The sequence below is a fragment of the Aulonocara stuartgranti genome (genome assembly GCF_965226115.1).
Source record: "Aulonocara stuartgranti genome assembly, chromosome: 23".
Taxonomy (NCBI): Eukaryota; Metazoa; Chordata; class Actinopteri; order Cichliformes; family Cichlidae; genus Aulonocara; species Aulonocara stuartgranti.
The window spans coordinates 27853473-27876063 of NC_138958.1; the positions used below are offsets into that span (position 1 = coordinate 27853473).

The 22591-nt window shown below is 40.8% G+C and overlaps 2 protein-coding genes across 4 annotated transcripts in view; one reads left to right on the forward strand and one right to left on the reverse strand.

Annotated features, from left to right (window-relative positions):
* LOC309700313 (activin receptor type-2A) overlaps positions 1 to 7334 on the forward strand; it is a 76905-nt gene extending 69571 nt beyond the window's left edge. For both annotated transcript variants that reach the window (XM_082523829.1, XM_082523830.1), the window contains exons 7-11: positions 3895 to 4040; positions 4139 to 4253; positions 5358 to 5496; positions 5591 to 5721; positions 6080 to 7334. In XM_082523829.1, coding sequence (XP_082379955.1) covers positions 3895 to 4040; positions 4139 to 4253; positions 5358 to 5496; positions 5591 to 5721; positions 6080 to 6274 — 726 coding nt within the window. In that variant the 3' untranslated portion in view covers positions 6275 to 7334. The remainder of the gene's footprint in view (positions 1 to 3894; positions 4041 to 4138; positions 4254 to 5357; positions 5497 to 5590; positions 5722 to 6079) is intronic.
* Positions 7335 to 14422: 7088 nt separating this feature from the next.
* On the reverse strand, positions 14423 to 20119 carry orc4 (origin recognition complex, subunit 4). 2 transcript variants are annotated; one of them, XM_082523260.1, is made up of 14 exons: positions 20010 to 20119; positions 19258 to 19319; positions 19087 to 19163; positions 18044 to 18134; positions 17870 to 17945; positions 17691 to 17776; positions 17563 to 17611; positions 17327 to 17478; positions 17069 to 17242; positions 15863 to 15949; positions 15663 to 15771; positions 15485 to 15580; positions 15339 to 15406; positions 14423 to 15207 (listed from the first exon to the last, which is right to left on the reverse strand). In XM_082523260.1, exons 2-14 carry the CDS (start codon positions 19312 to 19314, stop codon positions 15025 to 15027), a joined length of 1305 nt encoding a protein of 434 aa, XP_082379386.1. In that variant the 5' UTR covers positions 19315 to 19319; positions 20010 to 20119; the 3' UTR covers positions 14423 to 15024. The 2 variants fall into 2 exon arrangements, with proteins under 2 accessions (XP_082379386.1, XP_082379387.1); XM_082523261.1 differs by having other exon boundaries at positions 19946 to 20015.
* Positions 20120 to 22591: the final 2472 nt, after the last annotated feature.

The window sequence follows — 22591 nt, forward strand, 5'->3', positions numbered from 1 at the left end:
GTATATTTTCTCATTGCTTCATCAAACCTCTCGCACTTTGGGGACGTCTCAGACCTCCAGGCTCGATGACCTGAGCTTCATGCTGAACCTTCAGTCTGCTTTGTATGCCAGGCTTTTGTCTACTACACTGTGGATCTATTTCAAACCAGTTTCAGGATGTTTTTACATCGATACGTCATTTAGGTCTAAAAATTGCTTTATGAGTTCAGCTTGATTTAAGACCATCAGATAAAGAGGAGCGAATAAGACAAACAAAAGAAAAACAAAAACGTGTTTAATTTTGCTTTTTCTGGGGTATCTTAAGTGCAATCACTGCTTTAGTTCATTAAAATAAACAGGCTGTTGCTTATGTTAAGTAGCAGGCGTGCTCACGGGGGCAGCCTTTGGGTTTAAAGACTGCAGTTTCTCTAGTGGCCAGTAGAGGGTGACTACATAAGTGAGTCAGTACCCATAGATCGCCATGTTAAAATGTCAAAGTTTATAGCTGATATAAGCACGTTGGCGACCACAAAGCAGTTTTTGTCTCTATAGCCAGTTGTCCTAAATTAAAAAACAGGGTGACTGTTTTTATAAGTCATCTATTTATATTTTAAAAAGTCTTTTTAAGTTTGCATTAGTCAGTCGTAATTATTTTATTTACAGAGCTTCTTGATCCCTCTGTGCTGTTTTTGGCTCTATCTTAGTTTAACTGTTAAAATTCTTATCACATTTTATTGTTTTGCTTTTGCTTTGTGGAGCAAACGAACCCACATTTTTGAGTTAAATCATAATTTCAAGATTTTTTGAACCTTTATTTTGAGTTAAGTTGAACTTTTGAGATATTCAAAATTGGAGTTGCATCTAAACTTTGATCAGTTTTTTAGTTACTGCGTTGAATTTCAATGTGCTAACCCACAATCTTGAGTTGTCAAGTTGTAATTCTGAGATAAATAACCCAAATATATAGTTCAACTTTTGAGATGCTAACCCAAATTTTTGAGTTACAATTTTTTTTTTTTATGTAACTATAAATTTTGACGTGTTGCCAAATAAATTTTCTTCAGTGGCAGAAATGCGCTTCCATAAAGTATAGTTACTTCTATCTTAAAAAAAACAAACACAGAGGTTTAAAACACTAGTGTTCGTTACTGATGTCATTGTGGCCGTCTCCATCCTTTATATACAGTCTGTGGTATGATCCCTACTTTTTCTTGTTGCTACCCAAGCAACATGTTGAGCTGATGGTCTGGATGTCTATACGACCTTATTTTAGTTCCATTTTGAACTGTGTCAACAAGTCCTGATAAGAGTCCATGTTTACTGAGCATTTATCCATATGTATCCATATCAAATTTATGATATACACCTGCATTTAAACCTGGCACAGCCACTCAAACCTTTAAAAAGATAGCTGTAAGATCAAGAGATCAAAGCCGGTATACATCTCAGTAAAAGAGTTAAAACTCAATAAACTTGGGCTCAAGTTTCCACAGCTGAAGAAAAGGTTAGAAACCGTTGCAAGTGTTGTTTAAAACACATCCAACTGGAGCGCTTCAGATCTGTTTTCCAGTCACAGTGTACATGTAAAACAATTCTCTGATTTCCCGCCTGATTTCTCCCACTAACTGGGTTGTTTGTGTCCATGTAAGCTCAGCATATTGCTGAGCTTAGTGTATGTTATTGAGTTGTTTGCTGGGGGGTTTTTGTGGGGGGGGCAGTTGCACACAGATCTAAAAAGCTCCAGGGCGACCATTTAACAAAGTTGTAAACACTGGTAAAGAGGGGAAACATGCATGAAACCTTCACATTTTATTGATTCTGTTTGGTGCCTTAAGATCTAATCTATAGTTACAATACGCCTCATGTTGCCTTTCTTTTTTTTTTTTGTGCCTAGAAAGTGGGTTTGAGCTGTGTTAGCCCCCTTTTGTACTCCACTCACCCTCCATGCTGCAGCCTTTGTAGCATTCGGGGCTCTAAGTGCCTCTGTGTTTTGAGAGTCATTACCAACCTAGTGGAGAGTGATTCTTGTACGCTTGGCTTGCCCGAAATTTCCCAGCCAGACCGAGGATTTGAATCAGCGTTCCTAAGGAGCCTTCATCGCGTGAATAAAGGTTGAAAAATTAAAAGCTTGTGGGTGTGGCGGTGAGGCTTTAACACTCACAATACAACTCTTGGAAAGGCACTCAGCTCTGGAGTGGAGTGAAGCTCTCCTAGAGGGAATAACACTGGAGCTTTAAAGGAGGAAACTGTAATTATTCTGCAAGCATAAGTCTTTAAGCTTTGACCTAAAAAGAGCAGGTGTCGAAGTGTTGGCGTCTGTCGCAGCTGATTTATGTTTGATGCATCTGAGCAGCTTTATGGTGTGGAGCCGTGCACATGCAGCAGCTTGCCGAAGAAAAAAAAACCCCTGTAATTTATATCTTTTCATATATTTCCACTGCAAGGATATTAAAAGCTGTCACGCAGAATATGCACACACACACACACACACACACACACACACACTGTGGAAAGCTTTCATCTGAAGCTCAGCTGATGATGTGTTGGAGTTGCATGCCCTCTAGTGGTCACTCAACACAACTACATTTGCCTTTGGCCTCCACTGGTGACCTTGTGTTGTGTTGACATTCAAAATTCAAGACCTTTATTGTCATTGTGCATTGTAGATGACATTTAAAGAAAAACACTAACAGGAGTACAGATTAACAAATATATTTTATACTTTTTATTCTACATTATTAACTCTCATTATGATAAAAAAATGATCAATAAAGGTGTGAGGGAAACAGCAGCAGCACAGAAATATGAGTAAATATAAAATATGAGCATTAACAGGACAGAAGACAAATTAGTAAATTAGATGTAAGCATGAATTTTCCCTTGTAATGCTCAAATCTCCAGATCTACAGTAGCATTTCTACTTTTTCGCTCTAATACTTAAGAGTAAGGCACATGCTGCTCTTCATGAGTAGACAAAGGATAAGTGATCACATGGAGGAGGTCATTGAATCAGCGTTATCAGAGCTCCGTTATTCAGAGAGGACAATAAGCATCCGCTGTGGTTTTAAGAGGACGCCTTGTAGGTCGTAAATGTCATTTATTGCACTCTAGGGGATTTATTGAGCTCCAGAAGTTCTTTCTTCTTCGATAATCATCTAAAAAATGTCAATATTGAAACTTGTACATCCAGTATAATTGTTTTATCTTGTGGAGTCAGCTGCAAACTAAAAAAAATAGAAAAGCTTTGGTGAATTTCCATCCATTAGAGATATTTCCATTACCACACTGAGAATACTGCATGCTCTGATGCAGCTCAGCTTTTAATGTACTATTAATTAATCTTTTCATTCCATCACTCTGACTCTTGAATATATTTATAACATCACACATTTCTAGATTTCAGCTGATAAACATTAAAACTTCTGTAACAGTTAAACACAAGTTAGTGATCTGCTTTGTCCTCCATCGTCCTCCGGCCCTTCCATCACACGTGAATAAGATCTTGTGCATTCGCTCTCTTGGAGCACCGTCTCTCCCCCAACCCAAAGGGGAGTTTTGCCTCAGACTTGAAGATGCCAAGTAACTCCTGGTAGGGTCATCTCAGGGGAGGGGTCTTGCTTTGAGAAACTCCATTGAAACAGAATATTTGGCACTGGATAACCTCACCTGAAACTGGCATTAAGCTAGAACAGAAACGGGGACGTCTGGCAGCCAGGCCTGGATTCATGGGGTCTGGACAGGTACAGCTTATCAACAACAACAGAAATTAGGGACACGTGCAGTGTGGACTGGGCGACAGGCAAAGGGCACGTTTTGGGGCCCCTTTTCCTACATGCCCATTTTTGAATGTAAAGTTAGTGTTTCTGTTTTTTCTTCCCGCTGACACCCATCTTCTCTGTCTGTCTCATTCACTAGGGCTCATTGACAGACTACCTGAAGGCCAACGTGGTGTCCTGGAACGAGCTCTGCCACATCGCTCAGTCAGCAGCCCGCGGTCTCGCCTACCTCCACGAAGATATCCCAGGACACAAGGACGGGCACAAGCCCTCCATCGCTCACAGGTACACTGCCATAAACATAAACATCTGTGGATTATCAAGACTCCTGTATTAGTTTGACTGGGCTAAAGGGATATTTCCTGTGTCGTGCGTTCTTTCAGGGACATTAAAAGTAAGAATGTGTTGTTGAAGAATAACCTGACAGCCTGCATAGCTGACTTTGGCCTCGCTCTGAAGTTTGAGGCAGGAAAATCAGCAGGAGACACACACGGACAGGTATAGCTCACACTTAAAACTTCATATAGTTGTCTCTCATCCACCATTTCACTGTGTTTGAAGGCATGTTTACAGGCAGTACCCAGTTACATCTGTTTCCAGCTTATTTGTGCAATGATGTTAAGCAACCAATGTCAGTTTATGTTGTCTGAAAATTTGGTTTATCATTATTATAATATTTTAGTCTTCCAAATGTTTTGCACTGCACAGCACAACAATCTTAAATGACAAGTTGAATAACACAAAAAAATCATCTATACAGTATCAATAATTACAGTCTAGAATCTTTCCCTTATTGTAAAAGGACATACGTCCATTAATGTATGACATTTTAGATCCTCCCATCAAAGTACAGTCAGATTCTTTCCGTCAGTGTACAGTGACATTCTAGAACATTTCCATCAATGCAGTTAAATTCTAAAATATTTCCCTTTGTGTACAATGAAATTCTCTTTGTTAATGTACAGTGAAATTCTATAATCTTTCCAATATATTTTAGAAGCTTTCTATTAATAGTCAGTGACTTTCCAGAATCTTCCTGTTAATGTATAATTACGTCTTTTCGTTGATGTTAAATTATGTTCTAGAATTTTCAATTCAGTACAACTTCAATTCCTCCTGAAACTGCAATAGTCAGTAGTTTATCTTAGCTTAGCGTGATTTATAGTTCAAAATAACCCTTCTTTATCTCATACTGGACCCTATCTTAAGGGGAAAATGGGGGGGGGGGACGGGGACAAAAATAACGGAAAACTGAAACTGAGTATTTAGACCTGAGGCCTGATCTTTTTCTCTTTTTTTTTAAGCTATTTGTTCATTTCGCTGTAATCACCAACATCCATTTTAGAGAGAAACTTATTATTCGTGCTTTGAGACAGTAGTTGTAGACTCCTTTGGGTGGCAGCATAGGCCAGAAATTTTTGAAGCAGCCCTGGAGGGATTCATTTGAATGATGAGGTTTTCAATTTTTGAAAGTTGGACAATCACAGTAAAGCAGTGAAAACACATTTATTTGGCAGTGTTTTTGCTGGGTCTGCTTTAATTGGTGGTCATGTAGCTATTTATCTCAGTGCTGATCTTTGGACTCCTGCTTGGAACCTGTAGGTGGGAACACGACGTTACATGGCTCCCGAAGTCCTGGAGGGCGCAATCAACTTCCAGCGTGATTCATTTTTGCGCATCGATATGTACGCCTTTGGCCTCGTCCTGTGGGAGCTGGCATCACGGTGCACCGCTGCCGACGGTAAATCCACAAGCACTCCAGTCAGGTTTTATCCACACTGTCTTATTTTTATTCCGTCCGAATTTTAACTTTGGACACGTGCACATGTTTCCAGGACCAGTAGATGAGTACATGCTCCCCTTTGAGGAGGAGGTGGGTCAGCACCCATCTCTGGAGGACATGCAGGAGGTGGTGGTGCATAAGAAACTGCGGCCCTGCCTGCGAGACTGCTGGCAGAAACACACGGTGAGAAATTAGAGGAGTGTTTGTTGAAACTGTCCCATAGCTCTTTGATTTATGCAGCATGATTTAAAATGGTTCCCTCTATAGCACATTTAAAAAGAACAGCTGATGTACACCTGAAATAATCAAACAACATATAACACAGGACAAAATGACAGTGAGTAAGAACAACACAAAGTATTATGAACTTTCATTGGATAGTCTCTTCAGTCACTTGCCTGAAAGTTTATAAATAGGTCCCGCCCACTTTGTGCCACTGCAGAGCGCTTCCAGTGTGTCCATGCTCAAACTCCAGAAACCACAACCAGCTGAGATATCGTGGTGCTGTTTGGATAACGTTCGTCTGAACTTTGTTCCACAGGGTCTGGCCATGCTTTGCGAAACCATCGAGGACTGCTGGGACCACGAGGCCGAGGCACGCCTGTCCGCCGGCTGCGTCGAAGAGCGCATCGGACAGATGCAGCGCCAGGCACCCGTCATCGGCCCCGAGGAGATCGTCACGGTTGTCACCATGGTGACAAACGTGGACCTCCCACCCAAGGAGTCCAGCTTATGATCAGCCAATCAGCCGACGCCAGACGAGCTCTAGCGAAAACACAGATCAACACGAGGGGATAAATGGCCAACCCTGGTTGGTTGGCTTTGTGGGGGGGGTTTTCTTCTTCTTCTTCTCCTTTGATTTTTTTTTTCCTTCCTGTTCTTTTAAGTGCGGGCCGCTGCTCGCATTCAGGAAACGCCCCTTGCGCCCGCCTCACCACATCAGTTGACATCCACCTCATTTTGATAGGCGTGCTTGAGGATTTTAACGTTGAACTCTCTGCCATCCTGAGCGGACTCACTCAGGATGTTTTACCAAGCCACAGCACTGACATGCTGGGACAACACTCTACGGACACTTTGATCATGTATTGTTTTTATATACACATATACATGCAAACGCACGCACGCACACAGACACACACACAGATGTAGGAGGGCGACGTGTTCTGCTCTGAGAAGATTCTTCGGAGAAATTTCACAAAACTCTCGGTGCATTTTAGTGTTAAAAAACAACAAAAGAAGAAAAAAAAAGAAAAGACGAGCGTCCGGCTCTTGATACATTTGCTGTTTTCTCGTGTGTTTTTTTTCTTTTTCTTTTGTTTTTTTTTGGGAGACTATCGTTCTGCCAATAAGCAACGGCTTCTGAATGTTTATAGTGTAATGCTGCTGTACATAGTGTATTATGGACCCAGACAACTTGGTAATCAAGCTTATTTTAAATGGGGGGGGGGGAATGGGGAGGGGGGTCCATTTTCAAGCATTACGACGATAAAAACCATAAACCTCCTTCAACCAGGTATACCTCAGTTCAGATGGACAGTTTTAAAAAAAAATCAGTCCCTCTCTCCCTGGTCATGGTCATCGCTCGCACTTCCTTTACAACCTTTTGGCCCTTCGTCAATCAACAAAGCCTAGACACACACAGACACACACGGCCATACAAACCGTAAAAAAAAACAACACAACTTTTTCCCTTCTTCGTCCCCTTCCTTTCTCTCAGTGTCTACTTCAACTTTCTCCTGTTGGGTTTTTTTTTGTTTTTTTTTTTTTTGTTGCTTCTATCAGATGTTCATGAGAGCGGGATAAACTCATGAACCCCCCCCCCCCCCCCCCCCCCCCACCACCACCACCACCACCACCACCACCACCGCCCACACCCTGCCCACACCCATGATAATGAAGTTGTCGTTTAAAGCTTTCTTCTTCTTTTTTTTTTTTTGTTTGCCGTGTCAGCCGTCAGCAGAGAGTAAATACCCATTGCTGACTAGCTTGAATTGGAGTCATGAGATCTCTCTCTGGATTAGCGCTGGGTGCCAGCTGTAATGATACCTTCTCTTTTTCCTTTTTCTTTTCTTTTTTTGGATATTTAATCAGAGATATCAAACTCTCGGGTCATATTCTTGTTCATTCATTGTGAAATAAATTATGTGTTGTTTGATTCTATTTAGAAAAATCAGATTAACAAAAAAAAAAAAAAAAAAACAAGAGGTCACCTGGCATGATTATTTTTAGGAGGTATCAAATTTGAAGTACAGTTTCCAGAGGTACCCAGCCCTACTTTGGAACTGTGCCTGTATTTAGCTGAGCCAGCTTGCTTTTGATTTGATTGCACGCATCTTTTTATTTTTATTTTATTTTATTTTTTTTAATTAAGAGTTTCTGCTCTCTTTGGATACACCTCAGGAATCTTTGCTACTCAACACCACGCCCTCACATCCTCATCTGTCTCGAACTGGAGTACCTCCTCTTTCGCCGAATCTTGCGCCTCCTATGTCTCTTTCTTGCCTCGTCTCCACTTGTTAGGGTTTAGCCGTGCGGTAATAGTTCAGTGTCTTTAGTCGGTTTGAAGAAAACTGTATTAGGTAAGGTTGGTCGATAACTAAAAGGTGGACATAATCTGCTCCCCATTCTTTTTAAGTAGCCAAGCATGAATCACAGTTCAAAATAATCCTTATTCATCTCATCTTCTGAAAGAAACCGTCACATGATAGAGATATTATATTATTATATTAGGACTATCCACTTTTTCTGACAAAGTTCCACCAGTCATTTAATGCCAGATCCCCACAGCATTCATTAGTCATACTGATCTCATTACAAAAAAAGGAAAGTTGAATTATCAAGGATGCAGACCACTGAATTAATTCCCACAAAAATGAAGAGAGATATTACTAAAAACAGGAAAAAATATCAACCTGCCCAACCAACACAGTCAACCTGACCTAATGTATCTGTAGAACCAAAAATCTGGTCTATGTTTTAACCACCTTCATTCTGCACTGTTCCAGTTTAGACTTAATTAATTTGTTTTGATGCTTTCTCTTAAGCTTGGCCCACTGCCGTTGGAATTTGAGGGTTATTTCCCTAGGGCCTTGGTAACACAGGCCTAGAAACCAGTTGGTGAACCCATGACAACCAAAACCCTCCTTGTGATTTCTTTGGTTACCTATAGCTTGCAGAGAAGACGCCGACTTATCTGCAAACACTCATTATTTAACCTCTGAGACGTACTAGAAACCAATAATGTTCCCCTTCAAAGTAAAAGTTCTTAGAAACCCCTAAAACCACTTAGCTTGACAGTTTGAAACCCTTGCCGACCCAACCGGCACACTCACACAGCTAACCATGGTTAAATGAGTGGAGACGAGGGGATCTCTCCTTTCTGTCTTTCATCCTGGTGCCATTTCTACATGTCGATATTAGTTAATCTTGTAGATGTCAGGCAAAACGGATGTATCTGTCGTTGTTGCGAAGGCGACAAATGACGTTTTTGAGTCTTTATTTCCTCTGAGGGATATTGAACACTGGTGCCGGCAGACCTGCAGTCTCTCCTCAAGCTTTGGGACGGTTTCACATATCACAGTTTAAAATAAAGCTCTGTGTGCAGTTAGAAAATACTTGGGGAGGGGCATGAAGAAACTTCTTTCTATCCAAACCATTCACATTCAAGACAGTGAGGCTTTCTTTACAGCACTGTATTATGACGTTTTGGTGAGCAAGAGCCAGTAAGTATACAAGTAAAACACTAAGACATTAAATTGATTAGTGATCAGTTGAGCAAAACCTTTCATTTTGCACAAAAAAGTCTGTAATGAAGCTAAATGTTTGGAGAATGGAGATGTGTGCCAACATTTGTACCAATCAGGGCCAAATTGTTTAGTTATCCCACCTAAATCTAGAAGATTCCAAAAAAAGGATCTTCATAGTTGAACTGTAAAAGTTCTTTAAGCAAATTTGGCAGCATAAGTTTGAGGTTATTTCCGCACACCATATTGCAACAACACCGCAAACCTGAAGGAAGTTGAAGCCATCATCTTATTTACATATTGTAGCATGAGTACAATTTTTTTGCATCAGTGTCGCTTCCTTATGCTGCTCCACTGCTGTTCAAAAGCACCCGTTGTCCGAGGTCCTCGCAAAGCTTGAACAGTCGGGGACGATCAGTACTGCAAACCCCAGCAGCCCTTCAGTAAGTACTACCTCACTTGCAGGGATTTCTTCAGTATAGAAACTATGGCAAATAAATTAAAATCATAACCAGGTTGCTAAAAAAAATAATTCTAAATGTTCTTGATTTAGGGGAAAGGTTTCAGTTTAGGGGTAAACTTAATTTGTTCCCTGAAGGTCTGACAGACAGAAACAGAATAAGGCTACAAAGAAGCTTCCTCATTTCCACCACAATGTGTTTTCTTGTCCCACAAAGGGAGATTGAACTGCAGAACGAAAAGGATCCTTGAATGACACCAACATAAGGGAAAAACACCAGTATTATTCTTTTTAGTTCCCATGTTTGTGTCCTCAAATGCAAAACCTACTCACCAGTGTTCCAGCAGCCAAGTGGATATCCAAAAACTGCCTCCAAACTGGTTGGTTACCTGCCAAAGTGGTTGACAAATCTTATCAGCCACGAGCAAAGAAACTCGCTGCTGTTTGGTTGGCAGTCACATCCTAAGCACTGTAGGGGAAAGACTTCCGGCTTGAGTTTAAACTGCGCTCAGAGAAACCGACCCAAACCGACAAATACCATTCAGGGATTCAGTACTATGCTTTTCTAAGTTCTAGCGAGTTATATGCAACCAGTGCCGCAAACTACCCTACACTTCTGTAGGATCAGCTGCAGGAGTGAATTTCAATACACACACACACACAAATAACTTGTAGCATTTTATTTTTTTTATCCGTGACCTTGCATATTGATATGTTGTATTTATTTTTTAATTTACTGGCCTGAGGTTTTGGGGATTGGAGCTCGAGTGCAACTCGGAATAAAGTTCTGGCATGAGCTTTGGTTTTTGTTGGGGTTTCAGGGTTTGGGGTGGGTTTTCAGTTGTAATTCAGGAACTACTTTCATTAATTGATTCAAAAAGAAAAAGATATAAACTTTATTCATGCTTCTTTCTATTCAGTCTATGGACAAAATGACCGAGAATGAATGTTCTTCAGACTCCTGGATTCCAGTATTGTGTGTACTTCGATGGATTGAGCCCGGCCCTGTGTAACTTTAGAGGGCTTTGCGTTTGGCTGGTTTCGTGTGATTGTGCCCTGTCCCGTAGAAACTTGCAAAGCCCAGCGTATTTGGACATCCATTCATACACCTCTCGGTTGTACCGGCTCTGTGGTCCATTAGGACCAAACCGACCATCCAAAGGACGATGGGGGAAAAAAAGGTCCTCAAAAACCTCTGGTCCTACCATTGTTTTAGCACCTAAACTTCCAAAACGAAGCAGATATTTGGTTCTGTTTGTCTTCACCTGATCAAGTACCCAATTAAAGCAATTGACGACAATCTCGTCTACCATCCATTGGTTCCCCTCAGGAACCATGCCTGTTCTGACTCCACCAAAGGAGCATCTACATGATGCATTGCTGAACTGAACTTTGAGGATCTGTAGCGTTAACTTCTTGCACTGAAAAGTTAGGAAACTTCACCAAAAGAGCTTCTAAATACGCAAGAATTCAGAACATCTCATTTTAATAGGTGGCGCTTCTAAAATAGTCCAGAATGAACATGGCCCTATGGATTTATAGCTCAAATATTTAAATTTTGTGAGGTAAAGTTTTTCCTCTGGAAATTTTTGGAAAGCATTTGAGACATTTGATGTAGTAGATGTATATTTTTCTTTAAACTAGCAGCTTCTTCTTGAATCTCCTTTATTGGGAAAATTAGCTTCATTGTAGGGGGAAAAGGTAGAATTTTTTTTTTAATTAACTTTTTGTCTAGAAGAAGCTTTAAAGAATTATTATTCAGTGTCAGTGGTCTTGTGAGCACCCCCAACTGAACCCAGTCACCCAGTTTCTCAGCAATGGGTAGTGAAATGGATCCTGCTAGAGTGATTCAACTTTGGAAGCACCAGTTAATCAAGTCAGTGAAAATGTAATTGATTGGATGTTGTCTCTGTAATGAAGATGCCAGCAGAGATACACCCCACCCCACCCCTGACAAATGCTCATGAGAATCCTCTTGATTGGTAAATGTTCACAAAAGAGGTTGCACAGCTTTCTAGATGGCAACGACAACTGACAGCCTGCAGGGCCTGTTGTACCCAATGTTCTCGCCCTTGCAAATGTTGGTGAACACTAAAAGTGCTGTCATATCCACTGTCCACACTTTGGTGTTTTTTTAGCTAATAGCATCAGGGGTTTTGTCACCTTTTCAGCTAGTGCAGGAGCTACCAGATTAAATTACACTTTCTGAGTTTCCTGTTTTGATCTCTGGCACTGTTGTGGAGATTGTGTCTTTCGTTCAGGAGGATAGTGCAGCGAGTAGCGAGGCAGTGTTGATATCAGTGTTTGCAAGATAGCTGGTCACCTCAAAAGCTGAGGTGACCAGCTTTGGAAAATAGTCCAGTCATATTCGACCCTCCTGATTTGTATAATTTATCTTCAACTTCAGCCTTATCCTGATGAGGAGCAGTTGACTTGGCGACCTGAGAGGAGTTAAAAGGATGGATCTTTTGGATATTTAAAGGTGTATGGATGGGTCCTGCGCATGTTGAAGCTTTACATGTTTCTACCTTGACTTCCTCCAGCCCAGCACCTCACATTGCTGTGCATATAAACAGTGAAACATTTGTGTCTTGTTGCCCCCACTATTTTAAGCAGTCTAGGATCTGTACAGACATAAATACCTGTATCAACTATATACTCTGAGCTGAATCTTTATAAGTGCGTGTTGAACTTCAGTGTTTCCTCTACATTCATTTATACTTTTCTTGTGTTTTGACTCAGCACCCAGGCCTGTAAAAGTTTCCCTTCACTAAGCTGGAGGCTCATTGGAGTACTTTGTAAGGCAGAAAGAAAACGAATTGTGATGGTTCAGCCAAAGGTGTTCCTCTGGGAGCCTGCTTGGATCCCCTGATGGTTACATTTTAAAAAGCCCTCCAAGCTCTTTAGGAGCTGTTGCAATATTCCCATACGTGCTACTACAATCATCCACTACAGGTTATTTCATTCTAACTTCCCAGTCTCCTCCTTTTTCCTGCTGGTGGTAAAGAGTTTTAGAGGAAACATTGAACTCCATTGACCCCCACCGCTAAGACTGTCTTGGCAGTAAGAGAAGTCTGGTTACCAGGCCTGAAATTTCTACAAAAAAAACCCCACAAAACAAATCAAAAAAATAACAAAACAAAAAAAAACAAAAACACTACTTTGACCCCACATTTCTCGAGGCTGTCGAGTTGCAGCGCTTATCCCGGGTCTGCCAACACTGTCTCCAATGCCAATGATGCTCACAGGTTGTTTAAAGCTGGGAGAAACTGATCAGTCTGAACATGAAACTTCAGTGTGTCATGTTTTAAAAAGAAAAAAAAAATCCTCTCTTCAGTGATGAAAATGTCTTTTTTTCTTTGCTCCTGATACATGTGACTGTACATTTTATGTTACTGAGAAAAAAATGTGAAAACAAGAAAGAAACTAAGGTCTGCAATTTCAAACTGGAAAGTGAAGTACATCAAACAAACAAACAAAAAAAGAAACAGCCCACTGGGTTTTCCTGAGTAGGAATGAGTCTTTACCAGCTTCAAGGATGTCCTCATCCTGACCTCACAGAAGGGATGAGAGGAAAATCTCTTGAAAAAGTGTTACAGCAGAGGAAACAAACTTCATGAACCCTGTGTACATTATGGCAGAGGAGGCAGGACTGATCCCTGATTAGCGCTGCGACTCTCGGCTAATGTTAGCCGGCCATGGTTTTTATCAGCTGAAGTGATCCACGTGATGTAAATAAATGTGTTTTTAGATTGTGAATGTGTTTTCTTTCCTTTTTTCCCCCCTCTCTGAATCACTGCAGTCTGGAGTTAACTCTTTTTAGAGGCTTGGCGTTTTCCTGGAAACAGTTTGGTTTTCATATTTAGGGACTTTTTAATAAAGGAAAGTCATAAAATAAATTTTGATACATCAGATTTTAAGAGGTAAACCCTAACCAATGCAATTAGGTGTAAGTACACCTTGTTAGTACTAGATTAAGTACTTTTGTCTTAATTCTTTGTTAGCATCACAGTTACTGCAGATGAGAATCTCCTGTTCCACCACATCTCAAATCTGCTCTATTGGACTGAGATATGGTGACTGTGGAGGCCATTTGAGCACAGTGAAGTCATTATGTTCATAAAACCAGTTTGAGATGATCTGAGCTTTTGTGACATGGTGTGCTATCCTGCTGGAATCAGCCATCAGAAGACGGGTACACTGTGTTCATAAAGGTATAGGCTGTGCCTGTGTCATGGCTCTGAACTATGGAGCACAGTCACCTCCTTTCCTCTCATTCAGAGAATTAGATTGGCTCTTCTTAAGGCTGATACTCACAGGTCCCTTCACTCAGTTACAAGCCTTGCTTAAATGCTCAGTGCTCCATGTTTAAGAAAAGGCAATTAAATTGAGGGTGGGGGGCTGGGTTCCCTGTTGGAAACATGAGGCTTATATTTGGATTATAGGCTTATATTTACAGTACAGCATGGCATTGCACACTGAATAAAATCTTTAAAACTGTAGCCACAAATACATAGCATACCATTTAAACAGTTAAAATTAGTAAAAAAAAAAAACAAATTCATGTTTATAAAGCTGGATTTATACAACAATGTACCTTTGAAACTTGATTCTAAAAGAGCAGCAATGAGGCTTTTGAAGCCTAGAAACACAAAATATCTGCCAAGAGGACACCTAATTAAATGAGTTCTTTTTATTGCCACTAAGGTGAATCTTCATTCAGCTCACGGCCATGCAGACCAATCAGCTGATCATTGTGCATAAACTGTAAAACCATCGTGGGAGCAGCGATTCTTGTGAACTGTGGAGGGACACATGCCTCACTGATGCTACAGCGTGTTTAAAAAGAAACAACAACAACAAAAAACAGACTTTTGGCACAATTACACATATTTTTGTCCAAGAAATCAAAACTGCAACTTTCATCCAGGTTATTGTCAACTGCACAAAATCACCACTAGATAGCAGTATTCAGCAGCCTGATGCTCACGACCTGAAAATGATGAAAGCTGGACGCTTGATGACACTTGCTAAGTCCAACTACTGATCAAATGACACAAGCACATGAAGCTGAGTTTTTGTATTAAGATTTGGGGGGGGGGGTCTATCTTCAGCATAAACCTCTAACTGCTTAGAGGGTGAAACAATCGCACCAATGCCAAACTATTCATTTCCTTTTATTTTCTGATCGTTTAGAGTGGGCGGCAGCACAAACCTTATGCCCTTCAGTCCAAGTCAAAACAAGCTTCACAGACTCTGAATTCTAAATGTTCTGAAGCTCTACCCAAATGCCGACATGGCCCACTGCTTGACGTCAGTGGGGCACTGTGGGTACTTCTGCAGGGCATCCATGATCTGGCTGTGGTCCAGCGTGAGCCTCATGAGCTGGTACTCCCTCTGGACTTTGGCCGAGGAACCATCGACAGGCCGGATCAGCTCCAGCTGCTGCAGGTGCTCGAACGCCTAAAGGCGAAGAGATTAAGGGTCAGTCAGCAAACAGATTGTATCGGTGTTCAGGAAATGTCCACTTTCTGCCTGGTGTGGGGGTTTGGTAGGAAAGACTGGGGGAAGAGTTTCGAAGCGTTTCTACCAACCTTCATGACAACAGGCTGCTCAAAGTTGTACATGGAGTTGGACTTCCTATGCAGGAACTTCTTAAACTCTGGAAACAATCAGGCACGAGTGAAGAAACAGACGGGACAGCTTCTTCTATTTGTGTAATTTAATCGTGCGATCGTACCATTATGGACCATCTGAAGGTTAAATGGCTCTCCTTCATACACATCATTGAGGTGCTTAATGGCGATGACCAGGCACAGCTCCAAGATGGACAAACCTAAAGAGAAACGGCTCACTTAGACTCTTCGGACCACGGGTAAAAAAAAAAAAAAACGTCCCTTGTTAGGATTTGTACTCACCATGGAGCATGTTAGCCGTGGCGTCAGCAAAACACATCCGGCTGGCCTCGAGCAGGTCGACTGGTTTGATGGTAGGTTTGGCGACAGAGACGCGACTCAGGCACAACATCTGTAAAGATATTTAGTACGAAAAGAAACAATGAAAGAAAAGGAAACACCCAAAACTTCCCCAAACCGAACATGAGAAATGATCTTCTCACCAGCAGCATGTGCAGAGAGCGAAAGTCTTTGCTGGAGTTGAAGTGTCTCTGCAGAACTTCCTCCACAGATTTGTCCTCACACAGAATCTGAAGAACCAAGAAAACAAAGATCAGTACTTTTTGCTTTGTATGTCTGCACTTCTGTTCTATGTGGAAAAGGTGTGTACATCGTCTGCCGTTCAAAAGGGGGCCAGAGATGACATCGCTGTCTGAACCATGTTAGCTGGGCAGTGATGTTACTACGGTCACTCAAACAACTCAAAATTAGACATTTTCTGAACTTTAGTGAGCTATTTAAGGCTTTTAGGGCACGAAGAAGGTAGAGCACAAAAAACAGCAGTACCATGCAAAAGCCAACAATCGTTTCATTATATTTTGCCACCAAGCCATCAGACTGTCATTTTTTAAAGTGGTCTTGAGCAACAATTCTTCAGGCTTTCTGAAGGTCTTTCCAAGTTTTCCTTTGGACAATGCCTTCTTTTTCACTAAGAGCCATTAGCTGAAACCATGGCATATCTCAGTATGGTATTCAGAGTTTTCTTAAAACATTTCAGGAGACTGGACCAGTGAATAACAAAAGTGGAAAGAGAAGAAGGGCAAGTCCTTAAAAAAAAAACAAAAAACAACTATCTACAGCAGATGAACAGTATATGAAGGCCATATCCACAGGACTTTAGAGATTCATCTGGACCTTTAGCTGATCCATCTACTGTTCACTGAAGTTTAATCACAAACGGTCTCAGTGGCTGTGACGAAGCCATTCCTAATGAAGGGAAACAGTAAGAAAAGGCTGAGGTGTGAAAATTACACAAGAACTGGACTGAAAATCAGTGACATGGGTCTTGATAGTGATGAATCCACATTTGGAGTCTTTTGCTTCAAATCATTGTCAGTATGTACGGGGAGACGTACAACAGTGAGTGTCTACAGCCGTGTGTAAAACACGGTGGAGGCTCCATCATGGTTTGGTGCTGTATTTGCATTTGGCAACAGCTTCAATTTTTAATCACGACAATGATCCCAAACTCACTGCCAATGCAGTAAAGACGTACCTGGATAGAAGGTAAGGATCATGTTGACAGAACAGAACAAAAGGCAGAAACATTCAAAGAAGAGCTTTGAATGTCCTTCAAGAAGCCTTCCTGAAGACGACTTAAAGACGTGACTAAAAAAAAAACTAACTTTGTGTCTGCCTGCTAACGTCACCTTTACACCAGCGTTCCACTCCTGAGCGAACTTCTTGTCAGGAAAACTGTCCGGCAGGCTGAGTTGCGTCCAAACCCGTTCCAGGTACTGGGTGAAGTTGAGGCTGCTCAGCAGGTGGATCTGACGGTGGGAAAACCGCGACTTTACCCGCTTCTCCAGCAGCTCCAGAACATCCTGAATGGAAAAAGTATCACGACACTTACTAAAAACACCTACCATTATCTAAGTAGGGTTTCTGAGAGGTGTTCTGAGGCCCACCAGTCTGCAGGTGACGCCGACCACAGCGATGGGAGCCTGGGCGGACTGGGAGACGTCAAACAGGTTGTAGAGCAGAGTCTGGTTCTTGTGGTGGGCGAATAAGTCAAACTCATCCAGGACAAACAACACTGGGCAGCTACTGCTGCGATTGCCTTTTAGGAAAAAACCAACAACAAAAAAACATCAAACCTGCCCCTCTAGTCTGAAATCAGCTTTAAATATTTGAACTTTCTCACCTTTTTTTAATGCCTCCAGGAGGAAAGCCAGATTTTCAGCAAAGCTTCCCTAAGAAAAAAACGAGGTAGAAAGATCTTTGCAGTTTTCAGAGCTGAAAATGTTAATAACGGTCTCTCTAAATACTCACAAACACTTTGTCTCCAACAACGTTTTCCAGGTGGAGCTGTCTGGTTATTTCTTTCAGCGCTGTTCTGTCATCAGTCTGCAGGAGACCTGCGGCAAACACACAAACCCATCCATCCAATTCACATTTCCAGCAAACGTGTGGGTTCTTAAATTGTGAAGAACTTAAATGAGGTTTGGTACCACTGAGGTGAACCTGAAGAAGGTTCTTCTGCACCTTCTCCTCCTTCTGCAGGTCTCTCAGCACGCACTGCAGCAGCTTCAGGCACAAAAAACACAAACCTCACAGGATTCACAACAAGTCCACACTTTAAAAAAAAAAAAAAAAAAAAAAATTCATTTTTTCCCACGGCTCACCATTGTTTTGCCTGCTCCTCTGGGACCCACGATTAGCACAGAGTTACTCTCCCCGTGGATCGCCGTCCGCCTCAGCAGCTCCAGGAGGTGTCTGCAAACACAATGGCTTTAACTTCAATACCCACAATGCTTAGTAAAATATACACCCCCATCTCATGCTTGTAATGAGTGGAAATCTCTCACTGGGGAAGCTCGTGTTGTGGCCGAGTTGGCCTGGAAACTGGGACAGAGCTGTCACCCAGGTGCGACTGAACTGGGCCACTGAAACTCACACCGAGCTCCAGGTCTGCTCTTAATTATGGATGACAGTTCTACTACAGGCCTTCTAAACCATCCAACACCTGTAGGAACCGAAGCCAAAACAAAAACAAACACCCTTTACAGGTTATTTGCTTTTCCCAAACACTTAGGACAAATTATTCATGGTTTTATTTTCACAAGGCCAGATTATAACCGATTCCTCCTCTCCAGTATGAACAGTAAGGCTGTAATGGCCTCGAACTTTTAACCTTTTACTGATCACTAGTAAAGGTACCTTTCGTAATTACACCCGACATACTGTCACTATGTTTCACCACAGTGGGCAGTGTTTTGCCAGTCAGTGTGTTTTTACATTTGTAAGCCTCTTTCCAGACCTCCACTTTAAACAAGAATGTGTTTTTAAAGGACAACCATATTTAAGTCACAACACGCACACATGCAGGCACACACACGCACACAGGCACACACACACACACGCAGGCATGCACACACACACGCAGCTTTGACAGAGCCAGAAACGCCCCGAGGATTAAAACAGGCCGATCCAGTTGAAGCTATGAGGCAGGAACCTGTGCCAGTCATTTCTCCAGTTTCTTTTCTCGCACCGATTGTCTTGTTTCTTATTTTAATATCCAACTTTGTTTGGATTTAACATTCTGATTTTCTCTGTGATTTTCTTGTAAACTCTTTTTCATGATACTATGATATGAGTCTTTTTGGTAAATGTGTTGACGTTATTATAAAATCACCTCTATCCACAGGCCCTGTTGTTATGAACTTACTTGTACTGAGCTTCTACTCCCTCTGGTCTGTCAGGGAGCAGCCTCTCACAAAACCGCTCCCTTAAAATCTGCTGAACCTGCACAGAAACATGTATTATAAATAAACTACATTTTATTAGGTATATTTCAGAGTATCACACTGAAAAACTCACTGGCTGTTCATACACACACCTGTGTGATGCATTCCCCTATAGGCAGATGAGCATCTCTGGCCTTCCTCTTACTCATGATGACTGCAAAACGTGAACAAGTGGGAAAACAGGTCAACTTCAACATGCCACTAAATTCATTTTCAGCGGGATAATACTGACACTTTACATTGCAGTTAGGTGTCAATTAAATGCACTAACATGGTGGAAACAACGGTTTTAATTCCAATAAATAACTTTTTTTTCCCTTTTAAGTTTACGCCAAACGTAAGACTAATAATCACCGAAACGAAATAGCCTCACTTCAGGACATGTTTACAGTTGTGCTGTAACCAATGTTAGGGTCGATAACAGGTGAGGATAAAACACTTTTCAATTCGGCATGCAGCTGATGCAACGATACCAGTCTAATCTCATAGCTGCCTTTGACTGCTTATCTTACAATTTGGTCAAAAATGAATGTCTAAATAGATTTTATGTATGCCGAATTAGAAAGCGACTCATAAGTTTGAGAATCCGTCTCGGGCTGCATACAAGGCTGAGATCATATCGACCGACAAGTCAGGAGAACTCAAAATTGTCATTTTTACAACAGAACTTCGGTGCTACACGCTTGCGACGCAACCCAGGGCTTTACTCGAAGATCTGCTCGCTAAAAGTGCGCTGAAGAAACACGAATGTTTTCCATTTCTAACTTTGATTACTTCTACCGTTGTGTAAGACAGGTGTCAGCTAGTCGAGCTTCTTTTCACACACACATCAGAACAAACATACCGGGAGTAACGAAGAGACGCCTCAATCTTCGCGGGAATACTCCTCGGCCAGCGATGACGACTTCCGGCTTTGACTATATCTGCTTTCTGATTGGCTGCGACTCAGAGCAACGCAGAAGAGAAACGCTGTGGTTGTAGAATTATATTATTCACACACACGCACAAAACCACCAAATAAAAAACGATTTAAAAGAAAAAAACATGACATATAGTAATGTGCAAAAGTCAACAATTCTTTCTTTATATTTTGTTACCAAACAGACAGGCTTCGTTGTATTGTTTTTAAAGTGGTTTTGAGCAATAGTTCTTGAGGCTTCCTGAAGGTCTTTGAACGTTTTTCTTTGGACATTGGCTGCCTTTTCACTTATTTTCGGCTTCGTCCTTGTCCCTGACCAATCTTTTGCTTGTTAAACCACTATGAATCATTCAAGCATAAAAAAGACTGAACCACTGTTGTGCAACCACAAAAACACATAATTTGTTCTAATGCCTTTAGTTGGATCGATGAAAAATGTCAAAGATAACACAGTTTGACAGACATTAAACAGTATTTTTGTACTAACAAAGATGATTCCTAAAAGCTATTAGTTGAAACCTTGGCATAGCACAACATGGTGTGCCCTAAGAAAATCTGAGGAAGCTGGACAAGTGGAGGGCTAAAGAGCTGTCAGCCTTCAAAAACAATCTACATCAGATGAACAGTATCTGAAACTCATGTCCTTAAAAACATGAAAGAATCCAGTAAAGAGCTGACACAGAACCATCTACTGTTCACTGAAGCCTCATCAGAAATGGTCTCAAGTACAGATGAAACTATGTAAGCACAAAGCTATTCAAATAGATCAATATTATTTACATAAATCCACAACAATTTTAGTCACGTTGTGGTTTAATAACTGTATCAGCAGTAAAGAGGACATTGCACAGAGGTTATATTTGAATGTGAATATTTGAATAACCCATTCAGGTGTGTACAGATTTTTGAACTTGTTTAAAAATATATAAATTAAAATGACAAAATATTGTTTTATTTTTCATTTCAATTTAAAATACAATATTTTTAATTTGGTATTATAACAAATGACACATCCTTGTCTTGAGGGCAAGAGTTTAAAAAAATGTGTCTTTTTATGCTTTTCACGAATTTTACATGAATATGATTTTATTTGTTGAATTTTATATACATTTTATTGTTGAATTTGATCCTGCGCATTTCCGTTCTACAGCATTTACTGGCTATGAAATGAAAACAATATGATATTATACTATATATATCATTCACAATTTAAGTTTTCTAGATTACTTTTTATGTTATTTTTGTGAAATTAAAATAGCAGGATGCTCTTAAGAGATTTTCATCAGCATAAATGCTAAAAACAAGTCATTTTGGCCAGTTGTTATAGGTGGTTGCTAGGCAACATGATGGCGTCATAACATTTGACATAGATAAGAACCTTCAGGAGCCTAAGACATACTTGTGTGCCAAGTTTGGTTGTGCTGCTTGTGATCATGTAGGAGGAGTTGGTGGACAAATAAATGAACACACAGACAGATTTTATGTGTTATAGTAAGATATATAAGAAATAGTCTGTCGGCACTGAGAAAGACTACAATTATGTGTTATTATATATATTTATTTGTGAAACTATAACAGCCACTTCTGCTCTGGTTTGATAAAATTAGGAGGGATGGCTCATGTATATGTCTAAAAGGCCACCTTCATGACAGCATCTTTTACTCACTGAAGCTCTGGAGACACTTAAACGCTTCCTGCGGCTTTTTGGTTGACTGATGAAAAGGAAAAAAAAAGACAGCAAACCGCCAGATATCTCGCAAATCGTCTCCCTCTCTCCGCTCACATTTAGCCTGTCACATTATTCTAAAATACGACCCTCCGCTCGCACATTCAGCCCTCTGTGTTTGCCCTTAAAAATACACGAAGCGCTCCTTCCTTCAGCAGCCCTACACTGAATTCATTTAACGTCTCCTCGGGTTTGACCTTCACACAAAATTCAGGGGTTTGCACCCTGAGCTGCATCTCGTCCTTGCTTCAGACGGCTGAGCTCATGTTTTCTTCAGCTTTTATGACCTTTATTTATCTCAGGAAATTATTTTGCTGAGTGTCTGTTTTTGCTCCACTGCCACTTTGTGTTGTATTTTTTGATTTTCTTTGCACGCAGCCAGTCAAAGTTAACCTTAATGAGTGTCATCTTGTTCATAAATATGAATAGTTTAGTTTCTGCTAAAAGATGTTCTTGTAATTAATCATTATCATTGCAGTTTGTAGCTTATGGTGTTAAACACTTATCAAATTACACTTCATAGACAGTATTTAACAAAATACCTGTAAGGTATTAGCAAAATAACTGGTAATGGGATTGTTTTTAATTAGGTGGTGACTTTTTTTCTAACCCTGTGAGTCCACATATTCTGAGTTTCAATATGTAGCCACTGGCTTCTGATCATTTTAGTACATTATGCTTAATATGTAAAGACCACCTTTTATTTTTCGACAAAGTAAGACATGGTAATGATAACGTTACAAAAGTTAAAACTTCTGTAAGAGGTCTTTATGTTAGCTTA